The sequence below is a fragment of the Buteo buteo genome, chromosome 18 (assembly GCF_964188355.1).
Source record: "Buteo buteo chromosome 18, bButBut1.hap1.1, whole genome shotgun sequence".
Lineage (NCBI taxonomy): Eukaryota > Metazoa > Chordata > Aves > Accipitriformes > Accipitridae > Buteo > Buteo buteo.
In genome coordinates this window covers 9,391,099-9,407,542 of record NC_134188.1, presented here as the reverse complement: position 1 = coordinate 9,407,542, position 16,444 = coordinate 9,391,099, and the positions used below count along the sequence as shown (strand labels likewise).

The 16,444-nt window shown below is 44.9% G+C and overlaps 1 protein-coding gene across 2 annotated transcripts in view; it reads left to right on the top strand.

Annotated features, from left to right (window-relative positions):
- Nucleotides 1-16,444, top strand: part of LOC142041310 (E3 ubiquitin-protein ligase rnf213-alpha-like) — a 64,367-nt gene that overhangs the window by 20,815 nt on the left and 27,108 nt on the right. For both annotated transcript variants that reach the window (XM_075049975.1, XM_075049976.1), the window contains exons 23-34: nt 10-587; nt 1,611-1,776; nt 1,972-2,189; nt 2,774-2,911; nt 3,442-3,621; nt 4,546-6,016; nt 6,827-7,020; nt 7,689-7,844; nt 8,798-12,367; nt 13,361-13,494; nt 13,636-13,731; nt 15,073-15,188. In XM_075049975.1, coding sequence (XP_074906076.1) covers nt 10-587; nt 1,611-1,776; nt 1,972-2,189; nt 2,774-2,911; nt 3,442-3,621; nt 4,546-6,016; nt 6,827-7,020; nt 7,689-7,844; nt 8,798-12,367; nt 13,361-13,494; nt 13,636-13,731; nt 15,073-15,188 — 7,017 coding nt within the window. The remainder of the gene's footprint in view (nt 1-9; nt 588-1,610; nt 1,777-1,971; nt 2,190-2,773; nt 2,912-3,441; nt 3,622-4,545; nt 6,017-6,826; nt 7,021-7,688; nt 7,845-8,797; nt 12,368-13,360; nt 13,495-13,635; nt 13,732-15,072; nt 15,189-16,444) is intronic.

The following is a 16,444-nucleotide window of genomic DNA, read 5'->3' as shown; positions in this document are numbered from 1 at the left end:
CTTGTTTAGTGGATAGAAGTGCTGTGGAGAAAAGCATCAGAAAAAGAGGAAGTTTTAAGGATCAGATGTCTGTAAGCAAATTTTCAGTGAACGGCAAGAAGGAAAGTCCTGAATTACACCTCCTTGTTAAATACAGTGACATGATGAAAAAAATTCATAACTTAGAGGAAAGTAATTATTTTCGGAGACTGTGGAAGCAAAAAGCAAAGCAAATCAAAGCCACAATCCCTGAAGAGAAAATTCTCTTAATAGAAGATGTGCAAGAAAACATTTATAAACCAGCCATTGCTGACTTTCGGAGTACCTATCTGGCCCTCAAAGACTTTTCCATCACCCTTGGGACTGTGCAGAGACATTTTGGGAAGCAGTTAGCAAATGAGAGTGAACTCACAAAGGAGTTTAAAATTATGGAGATGTGTGAAGGGAAAGGGAATGGAAAAGCTGCCTGGGTAGATGCTGCAGTGGAGAAGATTAAAAACTACCTGACCCTGTCTACAGTGGTGAACACTGCCAAGATGATTGATGAACTGCGGAAGACACTTGAGTTTAATGGAAATTTTCAGATTCTCAACGACCTAACAAAATATGTATGTAGGACACACATGGATATCTGGCTTATACTGAGTGCTCTTGTGGCTTCTGTGTTGGCAGGTGTGAATGGGGAACCTCTGCTTTTGTGTGTCTTAATTTTTAACTAAATCATACTGAACACAGTGGATGGAATTTTTCTTCTGGAATATAAATTCCACTGTTGTAGCAGTCTCTCTTTTAGCTTGGCACCTTTATGTTGGAGTAAGTGGAGTCAGAAATATGATTCAGCTCACCCTTAATCAGACTCCTGGTTGTCCACAAATGAGGTCCCAGTGCCATTAGAGATGCCCAAAGGCATCTGAGGCAACTGTGTGAGGCCAATAGATGCAGGCATCTCTGTGTGTCAGCAAACAAATTCTGCATCAAGTGATTTGGAATAGACAGGGAAGTATTATCTTTCCCAACCTCCATGGAAAGTTTCTGGCAGGATCTGGAGTTAAAAACTCCAGGAGTTAAATAACAGATCCCAACCTAATATTCTCTACCAACTCCAGCAATTCTTTATTTGCTTTCCACATGTTCTTTTTTGCAGATCTTCAAGCCTCATTGCTCCAATCCTGTAAAAGCTAAAATGTTATATTGTCATGACCTTTCTATTACAGTAGCAGTGATGGGGCACTGCATGGGTAGCTCCCAAGGAGCAGCTGGATGTTCTGTAACTTTTTGTACTTTGGATAGCTTTCCATGTTTTGGACAGGGTTCCCCAGAAATTTAAAATTGGAGCAGACCTTGTAAATTTTGTGGAAAGGTCCTTTTACTGATCAGGACTTCAGTGCAGATGTCAGACAAGTTTTATATCATGACTCTGTGCCTCTGCTGCAGGGACTTGTACTGAAATAACCAGACTGGGTTTATGAAATAGATTGGATGAGAGGAACAGAAGTTTCTGGGGAGCTAGCCCTTTGGAAAAGACCCTGAGTGGCTGACGAAACTTTGATGTGTGGGGCGGAGGCAGAGCTCACCTTCTGTCTTCTCTTACCAAGGGACACATATCAGTATGTCTTGGGGTTTTTTTGCAGGAAGAGCCAGAATTCAGGAATAAGAGACTTGATTGTATGACCCAGGACTTAATGAAGGTGAAAAATAGTTTGAGCAACCTTCCAGAAGAGATGCTGGACTTTTTGAGGGAACTTCTTGAATGCACAAGGAAAGGCTTTGTCTCCTGGATCAAAACCGTAATAAAAGGTGAGTTGTACCAGGATGTAACAGAGTCATCAGATAAGAGAGGCAATAGAAAGGGATCAGTTAGTCCTTATCTGTCACAACAGCCAGAGGCATTGCATGAATCAATTATGTGAACTCCTCAACTATGAGTCAACCATGAAACTCCTCAGCTATGTGTTTCATTTTTTGATTTTTCATTTGTCCTTTTTTTCCTAGACAAAACAGAAATCCCTGTATTTGTGGACCTGGCATCAATTTCTGCAGGTGAAAATGACATCGATATTGACAAAGTGCGGTTCTTCCGAGATGCCATGGCTGCTTCAGCACCCATTATATTTGACCTGAGCCCCACATCTGGATTTGAACAGTTCTCTGCAGCCCTGTCATTCATCAGTGAAGCCACTGCAAAAGACAAAAATCTGCCCAAGAAGCTGGTGAGTCTACAAATCCCATGTTCCAAAATTACTTGGACTTGTACTAGAAGAGTGAATTGCCAAAGTCTGGTGCCATACTCTAGGGGAGTTAAGACATCCAAGTGGGCATAGTGGATATGACATAAAACCTATGATAAATCCTTGCTGTTTGGTACTGAAGTCCAGTTGGGACACCTTAAAAGACCTTACATGCCTATATGAGGGCAAGTGGAGGAGACCCATTAGGTGTCACATGCAGAAGAAAGTGAATCCAATGCCCTGTGTTTTAGGAAAGTCTAGTCTACCACTGTCTTGCATAATCCTCTCCACAGAAACTACAACATCCTACTCAGGGTACCATTTAGCTGACACCCTTCCTCCAAATTGCCAAAGGCTGGCAGAGAACAGCAGCTTCACAAAAAACTTATTCACTGGCTTTGGCTTTCAGAAAGCTAAGATAGACGTAGATTTGCGTGCAACATCTGTACTTTGTCTCTTCAGGTGAAGCAGGCACAAGAAACCCCACTCTTACCAAAATTGTCCTTACAGAGCTGCCAACTGATTATTAGGTTTCATTCTGTTGTGTTGGGTTTTTTCTTTAACAGAGAGATTCTTGTAATAACAGAGACTGGATACAGATGGTTCATGACTCTCATGGCTCCATAGAGTGTTCCTCAATCTCTCAAGCCAGAAACATCAACAGCAGAGGGATTTTTATCATCTCAGCACCTCAGAAATGCAAGGTAATGGTTCTCCACAATTTTAAGAGTGTTTTCCCGGGGGGTCATCATCTGCCCAAAGAAATTAACATTCTTGAAATCCGTTTCCAAGGAGTATATCAGATAGCCGGTAGATCACTAGACAGATTTGAAAGCAGCACAACCTCATGTCACATTCTCCATTAAGCCTTGGTCATTTTCAAGGCAAAACAAGTTTTTTTTTGTCCCCAGGGAGGAGAGAAAGCAGTATTTTAATACAAAAAAGAACTCATGTGATCACTGAGAAAGTAAAAAAAGGAAAGGGAAAGATTGAAAATGAGAACTGCTACCCCATTGTTCAAGTAGAGTGGTGCTTGCAGCATACCCTGAAAGAGTGAGCCCTGCACAATAGAAGAGGGAAGGAATGTTCCACATCCTAAGACATGAGAAAACTTGATGTTTGGCTGTGATATGCAGGGATGTACTACTACTATTCTTGAAGACCCATTGCACGAGGATGGGGAATTACACAGAGAAAAGGCAGAGTGGGGCTGATCCTCTTACCTGCTTTCCAGGCTGCCCTGGAGGACTGTGTTTCAGTGCAACTGCTGCAGGACACCACAGAGGAAGCATCTCAGACAGATCAGAATGCTAAAGAATACAGCCTGGCTCAGCTCACAGAGCTCCAGAACAAGCTTATGTTGATCACCACAAAAACTGAGCAAGGTAGAGAGGAGGCAAACCGCTTCCTGGAGGTAAGCCACAGTGCAACAACAATATGTGCTTGGAAAACAGTGTCCATAAGGCTTGGGGTTTTTTGCTAGAATTCTTTCATGGAGACTCATCCTTGACCGTCAGCTCTGACTTTTCAGGAGCAGAGGTAGCAGACTCCCAGATCTCACGTGTAAGGCAAATTATAAATACAGCCATTCTCTTGCAAGGTGATGGTGGAGTGTGTAGAAGTCCAACTCTCTGAGGTCTTGGCCTCACCTGCATGTTAATGATGTGGATATCTCCACCTAAGCAAGCCATCTAAGCTCCTGCTGTGGTGAATGAAGAGAAACAGGAAACTCCAGGGGTGTGATGGCGGTCACCCCAATGTGGGCACCCACCACAAGCCAGATGCTTCACATACCAAAAATGCCTTTTCCTTACTTCCTATACAAGCTGTTTATTCAGAAGGTGTTTGAAGTGAGGTGTTCTCTTACATACCTGAGGAACCACCTCAACTGCATGCTGTCTGATCAATTGCAGTGCCTCATTCAGAGATGAAGAAACCTGACAAGGGCCAAATATCTCAAAGGTGGTGATTCTGAGGGTTCAATACAGCTCATCATAATCTTTAGGGGTGGGGTTTTCTTGCTACCTGAGACAATGGAGCTGTCCTTCCTCTGTGGACCTCCTTCCCCCAGTAGACATGTGCTATTTACCATGGAACCGGTATTTTTGAAGAGTAGTAGAAGTCTTCTAGGAAAACATGCACTTCTAGAGCATGTCCTTGGCCAAGGAATGTATCCTGAGAAGAAGCTATACATAAAAATTGAGCCAAATTTTTTTTTTTTTGGTTGTTTAACAGGTTTTAATAGATCTGTGGAAGAAAATGTAATGTGAGAAGTATTCGATAGTTGTTGAAAACACGTGATAATCCATTTCCCTGTTTTGTGTGTGGCATGTTACAGATCCTGGAAAAAGTTCAAATGGTTGGGAGGTTGTACCTGCAGCTTCTCAGTGTTGGAAATATCCTTTTCATAGACTGGAAGGCTGACATCTACTGCAATGCCCAACACAGAGTAAAAGTTTACACAGAATTTGGAATTGCTGGCATCCTTGTTCAGAGCACCAGACCTGTCCTGGAGGAGCTGGATGGCCTTTGCAAAGCAATGGAGCACTGCCTGGTAGAGTGGAAGAAATATCTGGAGACTCAGAGGGACACCTACTATCATCTCAACCTGTTCACTGCACACCAGCTCTTCGATTTATGTAGCAAACTGGCCGAAGCTCACAATAGTGTAATAGAGCCACAGATTCTTAATATGCTTTCTGTCATAAAGCATGATGTTAAAGCAGAAGATATTAGAAAAGCCCTGGAGCAAGCCCTCATGACACCAGTTGACCCTGTCAACACATCAACAGGAGACAAGAAGTCTGTTACATGGCATGACTATGTCATTCGTTTTCCCCAGCTCATCAAAAGCCTGGCTGAATCTGGCTATGATACATCAGTGGCAAAGGCAGCACTGCAGAGCTGCCTTCCAAACTCTGACATTACAGAGCAGAAGCTCATGAATTTTGCCTTTAAACGACACAATGACAAGGAAGAGATTGAAAATCTGAGCAAATTATATGATGAGCAGCGAGCAGCCTTCCTGCAGAAGTCAAGCAAGTTTAAAAAAAAGAACATAGATGTTGACCAGGCAACTTTTAGCACCCTTGCAAAAGATGAACTGGCCACTTCCTTTGAGAGTTTGCCATCCATCTGTGACAAGGTGAATCTGCTCTGGGACGCTTACTGTAAGAAATTCACTGGCCTTGTGTCAGACAAATACATCAGCCTGGATGTCTTCGGTGAAACACTGAAGCAATTAGCAGCTCTTGAAAAAACATGTGTCAAGAGAAGTTTACCAGTAGGCCTCGAAGCCAGCAAACCTTCTCTCATCATGTGTAAAGAAGAGGAAATGTTACTCTACATGCTCTCCATTTACAGACACACCAAGACAGCACCTCTCCCAACATATGATGAGGTCCTGGTGTGCACACCCAACACAGAGGAGGAAGAAGTGGAGCTGATTGTTAGGAGAGCTCTTTCATCTGATTCTCAAAACCAGAAAATCTACTGCTTGCTGGGTGCTGAGAAATTAGCATACAAAGTTTCCAAACAACTGGAGTCCCACTTCTTCCACTTACTGCAATCTTCTACAGTCCCTAACTATAGGTTCATTATCATTTGCAATGCCAAAGCTCACAATTCTTATGTCATCACAGCCTTTGACACCTACAAAGTTACTATCCCATGCTACTCTATGACAGAAATCCAGGCATACCTGAGCACGCATCTCAAAGTGCCTTGTGGGACAGCCCCTGTTGCTCAGGCCTTCGAAGAACCCTATCAGCAGAATGTGAAGTTCATATTTTCAGATCAAGCAGGAATGGGTAGGTGTTAGTAGTCCTACTGTGAGTCATGTCTCAAACCAGGAGGCCTTCAGAGGAATGTGGCACGCAATGAAGAGCCCTCCACTCTCCTCACATGCTTAGTTTTGGGTGGTGAATTTTAAGAAGGATTTTAGACCATGTGGAAAGAATCCAAAGGGGAATGACAATGCAGTCTAGAAAACATGATCTCCGAGGGAGCTACAGTTGTCCAATCTAAAGAGAAATAAATAATGGTGTGAGGCTCTGGGAAAGAGCTAGAAAGAAGGCTTTCTCCATGGGATAAACTAGGTCATAGGGATGGGAGTCAGTTGCCTAAATAAGCCCAGATGTCCTCTGAAAGACCATAGGCTAGCCTAGCTGGCCTCCACCTGCCATCCCAGAATGGAACAAATGTTCTGTAGGCCCTTTGCAAGCCTCAGCAGGATGTCTTATTCTTCCTACTATTTCTGAAACATTTCAAGACATGTCTCTTTAGACAGTAAGGTTTTTTGACATTTTGTAGGGCACATCTGAAGCAAGTTGGTCAGGATCCAGGCCTTCTGGCTATGTCTATATTGGTAACCTCAATGGGGCTGGAGTGGGGGCATGAGTTCTGTCTTGCAATGGGCCATACTGCTAAAATTGTGAGCACAGGTTTGGAGGATGTCCCTTGTGACTGGGATCTGGTCCCAGGTATTGTTCTAAAGAGGCTGTTGAGAGATGGCCACTCAGTTTGGAGCGAGTTCAGATGTCTGGAGAAAGACAGTCCCATGCATGTGAAAGGGCAGACTGACTCCGAGGGTGAATCTTGGCTGTCTCTTCTTTTCCTAGGGAAGTCTCTCTTCGTGGACAATACCCTCAAAAAGATCCGTGCCCAGCCGGGTGATTTACCAGTGATTCACAAAACTATTAGGCTGATGGAGTCAGAGATTGATTTCCAGTTCCTTCTGGAGGAGCTACTCTCTGTTGAGGAACTTCCGACTGAAGCTCAGCCAACTGTCTTCCATATCGATGTGTCACCAGTGGTGAGAGTCTTTGTCTTGGTGGTTGAACATGGAGTGTGCAAGACCTCATAGGCTTTTTTAGAGGAGGGTATTTTCACAACCTCTTGTGCTGGCTTATTCTCATCTACAGTAGTAGCAGCAGGTGCTTAAAAGTTAAAGTGAACAACAAGAGTTCTGGGTACAGTTTGGAAGCTCAGGTGCTAGCATTTGCCTTGTTCCATGCCCACAGGTGAGGAAGCTGTGTGAAATGGGTCCCATTTCATAAAAGCAATCTTTCCTCCTACAGTGGTATCAATCAGAGTGTAGGGCACTGAAGGATGGCTGAATTCAAACCAAGTGATCAGACATAGAACCCCCATACACAGGGAGAAGAAGGGGTGGATTCTCCATCTCACATCCAGTCTGGTACCTCTCTGGAATGAGCTGTATTTAAACAAAAGGTAGTGGGCTTAGGGCAGAGGGTGAATCCAGATGACCTAGTCCTACCTCAGAAGGCTGCAGAGCACCAAGCATCTGATCATATTAACAGTTACAGCTGTCTCAGTGTGTGATAGAATAGCAATCCAGCACAAGAACAGAAGCAAAGCTGTAGCCTGGCTGCAGGTACTACTACCTGTCATGGGTAGTGGATTAAGTATTTTTTGGTAGACATTTCTTTCACCAGTTTTCAAATGTTTCTTCCCTGTCAGGTGTCAACAGGTCTCTACCGGCTGCTGGTTGAGCTATGCATCCTAAGACACATCCAGAGTCCCAGTGGCTTAGTCTGGAAGTGCAAATCCTCTCATCTTTACTTGATTGAGTACCTGGCAAAAGGAAGAGGTCTTAGCAGAACAAGGAAACAAGAGGTATTGCTTTGGGGATAGTGTGCTCATGTCAGAGGAATAGTAAGGGAGGATGTTAACATAACTAGGTCTGCACCTGCAGTAAATCTGCCAAAATCCAAAGTCTCTTTTAAAGCTGCATGTAATTTTTGGGTCTGTCTCTCCACTGGAGTGATGGCTCATCTACGTAGAAACAAGTAGTCCCAGCATGTGTCTACTCTGGAAAGGAAATGTAAGATGCTGTGCGGGGTTTGGGGTTTTTTTCAATTCATTCCTAGTGTGACACAGACATCCCACATGTTCAAAAAATAATAGAAGTCTCCTATATGAGAAATGAAGGAGGACATTCTAAAAGAGGAAATTAGGGATGTGATGCAGAGTTAGAACATCCTGAGTGGCCTGGAGAGGGTGAATGGGGAGCAAGCATCCACCATCTCTTCCAACACAAGAACCAGGAGCATCAAACAATGTTAACAAGATCAGCTTAGAACAAATGGAAAGGGGGTGATTCTTCATGGTATGGGTCATAAACCTCTGAGGGTCCTTGCCAAAGGGTACTGTGTGTGCCCCCTTTGACAGGTTGACACAGGTGCAAGGTGAGTCTGGCCAAGTATTTGGAAAGGAAAGCCATTGTGGCTTGCTAACTAGAGAAAGCAGATGAAAATGGAGAGTAGCCTGTGCTGAAACCTGTCTGTCTGGAATATCATTTTCTGGGTGGAAATAATCATGCTTGCTGTATTCTAGCTTTTCATTGGACATCAACTCAGCACCAGGACCTTACAGGTTATGGTCATGTCAGTACATATTCATCTAGGAGCATGCATGCAGGCTTGGACAAATTTGATCTACCTATGATTTTCCCAGCTTCCTGACCTATTTCTGTGCAGAAAAAAAAGCTCTTGAACTGTAGGCAAATGCAGAAAGTTGGGCAACTGTCCTCATTGTAATCTGTGCACTCCTTATTGACTCTCTTTTAGATGTCCAGTGAAACAGAAGAAAAGTTCCTGGATCTTTTTCCTGCTGTGAAATGTGTATCACCAATGCGTGTACTTGACTTGCTGGAACACCCCAGCTCTGGTCGTCTTTCTGAAATGAAAGAGGAGCAGTTTGACCGAGACAAGTTAAAGAGTGAAGCTTTCCAGAGGTCTTACCAGTACCTCAGCAGATATAAGAGGAAGAAAGACCTTGACCGTTTCCTTTTCATCCCTGAGAGGACTGAAGGGACAGAGGAAGAGTGCCTGAAGCTCTTACTGGAGTTCTGTGGGAGACACAACCCTTCCTGGACTGAGCTTAGCAACTTCACTCATTTCCTAAACTTCCAGCTAAGCAAGTGTGAGAAATCCGTTTTCTGTAGCTCAGCAGCTGGAGAGGATTTCCAGGGGTTTAAAACATTTGTGGTAAAGTTCATGATCAGCATGTCCAAGGACTTTGCCGTGCCCTCTCTTGACATCTCTGATGAAAGTGTGCCAAGTGCAGAAAATGATGAGGAGGAAAACAGCATTATAAGACAGTACCAGCTAAGACGAAAATGGGAACAAGAGTCCCACCCCTATATAGTCTTCCATGCTGACAATGACTCCATGGAGTTCTTGGGTTTCCACATCAGCAAGAACTTGGATGCTATTGATGCCCATTCTCAAGCTGTTTTAGAAAGGAATGTTATCACACATAAATTATACCGCACTTTGAAAGCCCAGCATGTTCCTTTCAATAAGAACTTTGAAGACTTGCCAAGAACAATGCAGCTGGAGGCCCTCTGCAGAGTTTTTGGTGTGAGCTACACCCAAGATCCAGATGAATCATATCAGCTGACACTGGACAACACCATGAAGATGCTTGCCATTCACCTGCGGTTCCAGTGTGGGATCCCTGTAATCATCATGGGTGAAACAGGTTGTGGGAAGACAAAGCTTGTGCAGTTCATGTGCAGCCTGCAAAGGGCAGGCAGGGACATTCAGAACATGGTGGTGGTACGTGTGCATGGTGGCACTACCTCCAAGACCATACACAAGAAAGTTAGGCAGGCAATTGAGCTGGCACGCACCAATGAAGAAAGGCACAAAGTGGACACCGTACTCTTTTTTGATGAAGCCAACACATCAGAAGCTATCTTTGCAATCAAAGAGGTGCTGTGTGATCACAGTGTAAATGGAGAGAAGATTCTCACTGACCGTTTGAAAGTAGTAACTGCTTGCAACCCTTACAAAAGGCACACCAAGGAAACTGTAGAGAAACTTGAAAAAGCTGGCTTGGGGTACCGAGTCCGGAGTGAAGACACACTGGAGAAACTAGGCTACATTCCTTTGCGGCAGCTGGTGTATCGGGTCAAGCCCCTTCCACCTAGCTTATTGCCTCTTGTCTGGGATTTTGGACAGCTGAATGAAAAGACACAGAGCCTGTACATCAGAGAGATTGTAAAGTCCACCATGAAGAACAAGATTGCCATTGGAAATTTGGATATCTTTACCAGTGTCATTTCAGCCTCCCAGAAGTTCCTCAGGAAGAAGAAGGATGAATGCAGGGTTGCCAGTCTTCGGGATATAGAGCGCTGCATGGGCATTGCACTCTGGTTTTATAAACTAAGAGACCTGCTGTTTCCTCAGATTGATAAGAAGAAGTACAAAAAGGAACAGAAGCCAATCTTAAATGATGCACAAAGGGCCTTGGTCCTTTCAGTGGGAGCTTGCTATTATGTATCTCTGGAGAGCCGCAAAGATTACCTGGAGGAGGTCGCGAAATGCTTTTCTGTCCCTGCATCCCTGCTGCAGCAAGAGATTGAGCTTTGCCAAGAGGTATTTCTTGATAACCTCTCTATTCCTGAGGCAACAGGCCGCAATGATGCTCTGAGGGAAAACATCTTCATGTTAGTTATGTGCATGGACCTACGAGTTCCACTCTTTCTGGTTGGGAAGCCAGGAAGCTCAAAATCCCTGTCTAAAACCATTGCTGTGGATGCCATGGTGGGCAGGCTGTCCCAAAACCAGTTGTTCAAAAGATGCAAGGAGATCCAGCTGATGTCTTTTCAGTGCAGTCCCCATTCAAAGCCAGAAGGGATCATCTCCACTTTCCGACAATGTGCACAGTTCCAGAAGGGGAAGAATCTGGATGAGTTTGCATCCGTGGTCCTCCTGGATGAGATTGGCCTTGCAGAAGACTCACCAGAGATGCCACTGAAGACACTGCACCCTCTTCTTGAAGATGGTTGTGTTGATGATGAAAACCCAGAATCTTACCAAAAAGTTGGCTTTGTGGGCATTTCAAACTGGGCCCTAGACCCTGCCAAAATGAACAGGGGTCTTCTAGTATTACGGACTGACCCTAGCAAAGAAGAGCTAGTTAAAACTGCAAAGGGCATCTGTGCTGCACAGCCTCACTTTGAAAGCATTGAAGATTTGCTCCCTTTGCTGGCAGAATTCTACTGCAAGGTGCTAAAAACACAAAAGAATGAGTTCTTTGGGCTCCGTGATTTCTACAGCTTGATCAAAATGATACTGTCCTACACCCAAGACAAGAAGTGCAATTCTCAAAAGGAGATCATTATAAAGGCCATTCAGAGAAACTTTGGAGGCTCCAGTGATATTAATCCTGTCGAGCTCTTCCAAAACTGCATCAGTGAGGTGTATCTTCCCCCTGACTTGGAAACCAGCCACACACTTTGTTTGCTGAAGGAAAATATGGGCAAACAGCAGGCAGGACTCATGTCTCGATATCTCCTGCTGCTGACAACCAACCACGCAGCTTTCCACATCATCCAGATGACACAGCTTATAGATACTGAGAACTGTGAAATCATATTTGGCTCTGGTTTTCCACAGGACCAAGATTATTCCCAGGTATGCCGGTCTGTCAGCAGAGTGAAGATCTGCATGGAGACAGGCAGGCCTGTTGTTCTTTTAAATATACACAACCTTTATGAGAGCCTTTACGATGCACTCAACCAGTGCTTTGTTAGTCTGGGGGGAAATTACTATGTGGACCTGGGTCTTGGCACTCACAGAGTGAAGAGCCGTGTGAAGGATGAGTTCAGACTCATTGTGATAGAGGAGAAGAACGTAGTCTACACCCAGTTCCCCACCCCACTGCTGAACCGCCTGGAGAAGCACTGCTTGGACATGAACACCATTCTGAACCGGCAGCAGCAACAGCTGAAGCAGGACCTGCAGACCTGGGCCAGGATGTTTGTCTTCATTGACAGCAGCAAGTTCTCCAATGTTTGGTCCACCAAGCTGAACACCAAGGAACAGGATGTCTTCATCGGTTTCAGCAATGACACATCTGCAGCTGTTGCTTTGCAAAGCACTCAGAGTAGGTCCTGGGGAGACTTTGAGCCCTATGAAGAGCCAGTGTTCTCTATTGCCAAAAGGAAACTTGTTCAGGGTGCAACCCCTGACTCCATCCTGCGCCTTAAATACTCCCTTGTGGATGATGCTGAGCAGATCCAAGACTTGTACTTCCACAAGCAGAAGCACAACAGCCTTGTCAGCGTTTTGAGAGAGACACTTAACTGGCAGCCAAGGAAAGAGAGGACTGCTGGGCTCTGTCTGCAGGTATGTGTGCTTCACTGTAAAGCAGTGAGAGTGGTCTTTGTTTTCCCAATGAGGGAGGTTGCAACGCAACCTCCATTAAGCCACTGGATAATTTCCACTGTTAAACAATGATGGGCTTCTACCTGTCCTCTTTGGCTCCTGCCCCATCAGTTGTATCACACATGTGCCTGGCTTCTGCCTTGTGGTCCTCTACACTTAGGGTGGGCTCTGCTTCTCCTCTTGACCTGAATGTGGTGTATCTGCTAACAGACAGGCAGTGGGTGCCAGCTCCTAACTCTGAAGGCTCTGGAGGTTCAAGGCTAAGATAGCCAGGGCATCATTCATTGCCTGCAGACAAGTGACAAGCACCACTGGTGATGCTGTGGGGATCTCACCAAGCATCCAGCAGGACTTTAGGTGGTTCAGGCAATTCTGCAGGTCCTGGGTCATGCCCACTGCCCCTGTCATCTATTATCAGGAGTTGTCCATGCCAAAGAAAGCATCCTGATCAGTTCTCCACTGACCGTCACAGGAGCTCAGGAACCTATGTTGCATACAGATACCTAAAAGGATATCGGCTGAATCCCCAAACAGCATCTACAGTACTGGGAGCCCACAGCCTTGAGAGAGAGTCAGCCCAGTAGAGTCATGTGTGGGGACCATCGTGCTAGGTCCATAACATTGCATGGAAAGGCTCTTCCAGCCCTCAAGGTTTGAAGTGCTCATGTACATCTCCCAGCAGGATTCCTTTGGAGTCACTGCCTCACAGCATCTGAGTCATTGCTAAGGATGCATCTCAAGTCTAAATCACTTGTAGCACTAGGAATCAGGGTTCTTCTGGTTGTTAACAGTGCTCCTACACTTCTTCCCTGTAAGCAGGGCACATTTCTGTGTCTTGCCTTTAGGAAGCACTTAAAAAAGTCCATAAGGGGATCACTTCAGTTTTCCCACCTATTAGGAATGGTAATACAACAATTACGTATTTCCCTGGAATTTATTTCCCTTTCACTGCAGGTTTCTACACATGCAAGACTTCTAAATGAGAGAGATTTAGAAGAGATAAAGAAGACACTTAACCTTCAAAATAAAATCCACTGCCTCTTTCTAAGCCAGTTTGACACCGAATACACTTTCCGCCAGGAACTCAGGTGAGGAGAGATTTCCTTCTCACCTTTGTTAATTTTATAGACTGGGGTTTTGGGGAAAGAGGGCAAGGGGGGATTAGCGAGAGTGGAGAACAGAGGTGGTTTTATGAATAGAGCAATAACACACCATTTCATTGTCTGCAGGAATTTTTTTGCACAATCATCAGAAGAGAAATTGCTCCTGATCCAGTTTCACTTTGATGAGCCACAGAGCAGCAAAAGGCTTCTAGCTTGTGCCAAGTAAACATCCTTCCTTCTTTCTTCTTTCCTTCTGCATTTCTTTAGTCAGGTGCAAAGGTAAGGGAGGATGCAGTGGCCAAATAGCCATGGGATACAGCATTGGTTTTAGTGACCTGTTCAGTGGAGTCATTGGAGATGTTCTCATATATCTTTATGTGTATATCTGTGTGGGTGGGCTCATGACTATGTTCTGTAGCTTAAATTTCCAAGCCTGTCTTTGTTAAGATATTAAGATAAAACATCCCTAACATCTCAGCTTTCCTTTGTCTAAAAGAGCATCTTCTTCATTCTGGGAGCATGCTTTATACATCCTTCGCACATTAAAACCACCTTCCCCTAGCATGACTGACTTACAGCACAAGGTACTCCAAACAGGGCCTAACACCAGATGACTTTTTTCCCTTTAGTCATCAAACCAAAGCACCTAAACTGACATCTGGTGCCATTTGAGGCATCCTAGGGATCCAAGACACCTCTTAGGGCTGGCTGATAGGACACAGGACCTTCAGGAGACTTAAGCCCTTCTTGGCACAAGTGAGGGCTGAAGTCATTGACATTATATGAGGTTATGAATATTGTCTGAGTAGCATTATATGAGGTTGGTCTCAAGCCCTTGAAGTAAATTAGTGACATCCTCCCGCAGCCAGACACATCCTCTCTCAATATAGTCCCTCTTACCCCTTTCCTCACTCTCCTGCATTTCCTGTTCATATCCTCTCTTCACCATCTCAGCTAATGTGCATGTTGTCTCCTGAAATGCTTTCTTCTGGGTGGATTTATGCTTTTCTAGAGAGGGACTTGAACTTTTTTGGTCCTACTTCTAGGAAAGCTGTGCTGGGTTTTGGCCTGTTTCCCCGCAAGTCCTGGATTGGTCTGCGTTGTGGATTTTGTTGTCTAATATGTCTGTATGTTTGTGGCAGATATTGCTAATATTATTCCCGTGATTGCCAGAAGGAACATATGATTGGGCAGACACCCATACATACAACAAAACAAATTCAGATTAAAGTAAAGATTCAGTATTCAGCAGAGAGGGAAATTTGTCATGAAAGAGTTTGCTGAGGCGTGTGACTTAGTCATTGCTTGGAGAGGGTGTAGGGGAGCTATGTGGGCATGACTCTTGAAGTAGCCAGCACCAAACTGGCTCCTGGCCCAACCAGGGCTCGGCTAAGCTGACCTTCTCTTTTCCCTTTCCACCGCTGCAGCACAGGCACAGGCTCAAGCTGTTAGTCTTTCCAAAAGTTCTACCTGAGCCCTGGAAAGGCAGGGGGTGGCTTTGGGAGACTCTCTGCCCAACTGACAAAGAGAATGGACTTTTTAGACTCCCTGTCCTGATTCTAGGTACTGTATCATAGATGAGAGAAGGAAATCAACAGGCACAGGCTCATCACATGTTGTGCTGGCCACTCAAGTCCCACGAGTTCTGGGAGGCTGCGGCTACATGGCATTTGACGGTGGTAAGGCTGAAATTGCTATTTTGGATGAGGGTGAGAGTGGGAGGGAAAGGAGAGGTTATGCAAAGGCAAGAAGAATGATCCAGAGAACTACAGACCAGATAGCCTCACACTGATCCCTGGAAAGATGATGCAGGAAATAATCCTGGAAACCTTTTCCAAACACATGAAAAGCAGCAAGTCAACATGGATTTATGAATGGGAAATCAAGTCTGACCAACCTGATAGCCTTTATGATGAGATGACTGGTTTGGTGGATGAGGAGAGAATGGTGCGTGGTGTTTATCTTGACTTTAGTAAGGCTTTTGACACTGTCTCCCATAACATCCTCACTGACAAACTAATGAAGTATGCACTAGATAAATGGACAGTGAATTGGACTGACAAGTAGCTGAGCTGCTGAGCTTAGGAGGTTTTGCTCAACAGCACGAAATCCAGCTGGTGGCCAGTCATTAGTGGTGTTACCTCAAGGATCGATACTGGGGTCAGTACCGTTTAACATCCTCATTAATGACCCGGATGATAGGACAGGGTGTACCTTCAGTAAGTTTGCTGATGATACAAAACTGGGAGGAGTGATTGATACACTGGAGGGTTATGCTGCCATCCAAAGGGACCTGGACAGGCTGGACAAATGGGCTGACAGGAACCTCATGAAGTTCAACAGACAGAAGTGCAAAGTCCTGCATCTGTTGAAAGACCAGTACAGGCTGGTCACTGACCAGCTGGAAAGCAGCTTCGCAGAGAAGGACCTGGTGGTCCTGTTGGACATCAAGTTTAACATGAGCTAGCAATGCGTCCTCGTGTCAAAGGCGGCCAACATAGCCTTTATTAGGCAGAGCACTGCCAGCAGGTCGAGGAAGGTGATCCTTCCCCTCTACTCAGCACTGGTGAGGCCACACCTGATCTCCTGTGTCCATTTCTGTGCTTCCCAATATAAAAGAGACATGGACATACTGGAGCAACCCTAGTGAAGGGCCACAAAGATGATTAAGGAGTCGACTGGAGCATCTTTCATACGAGGAGAGGCTGAGAGAGCTGAGACGGTTCAGCCTAGAGAAGAGAAGGCTCGTGGGATCTTATCACTGTGTATGCATGCATGATGGGAGGGCATAAAGAATAAGGAGCCAGATGCTTTGGTGGTGTCCCATGACAGGACAAGAGGCAATGGGCACAAACTGAAATACAAGAAATTCCATTCAAACATAAGAAAAAACTTCTTTAGGTTGAAGGTGGTCAAACACCTTTTGGGTTATAGC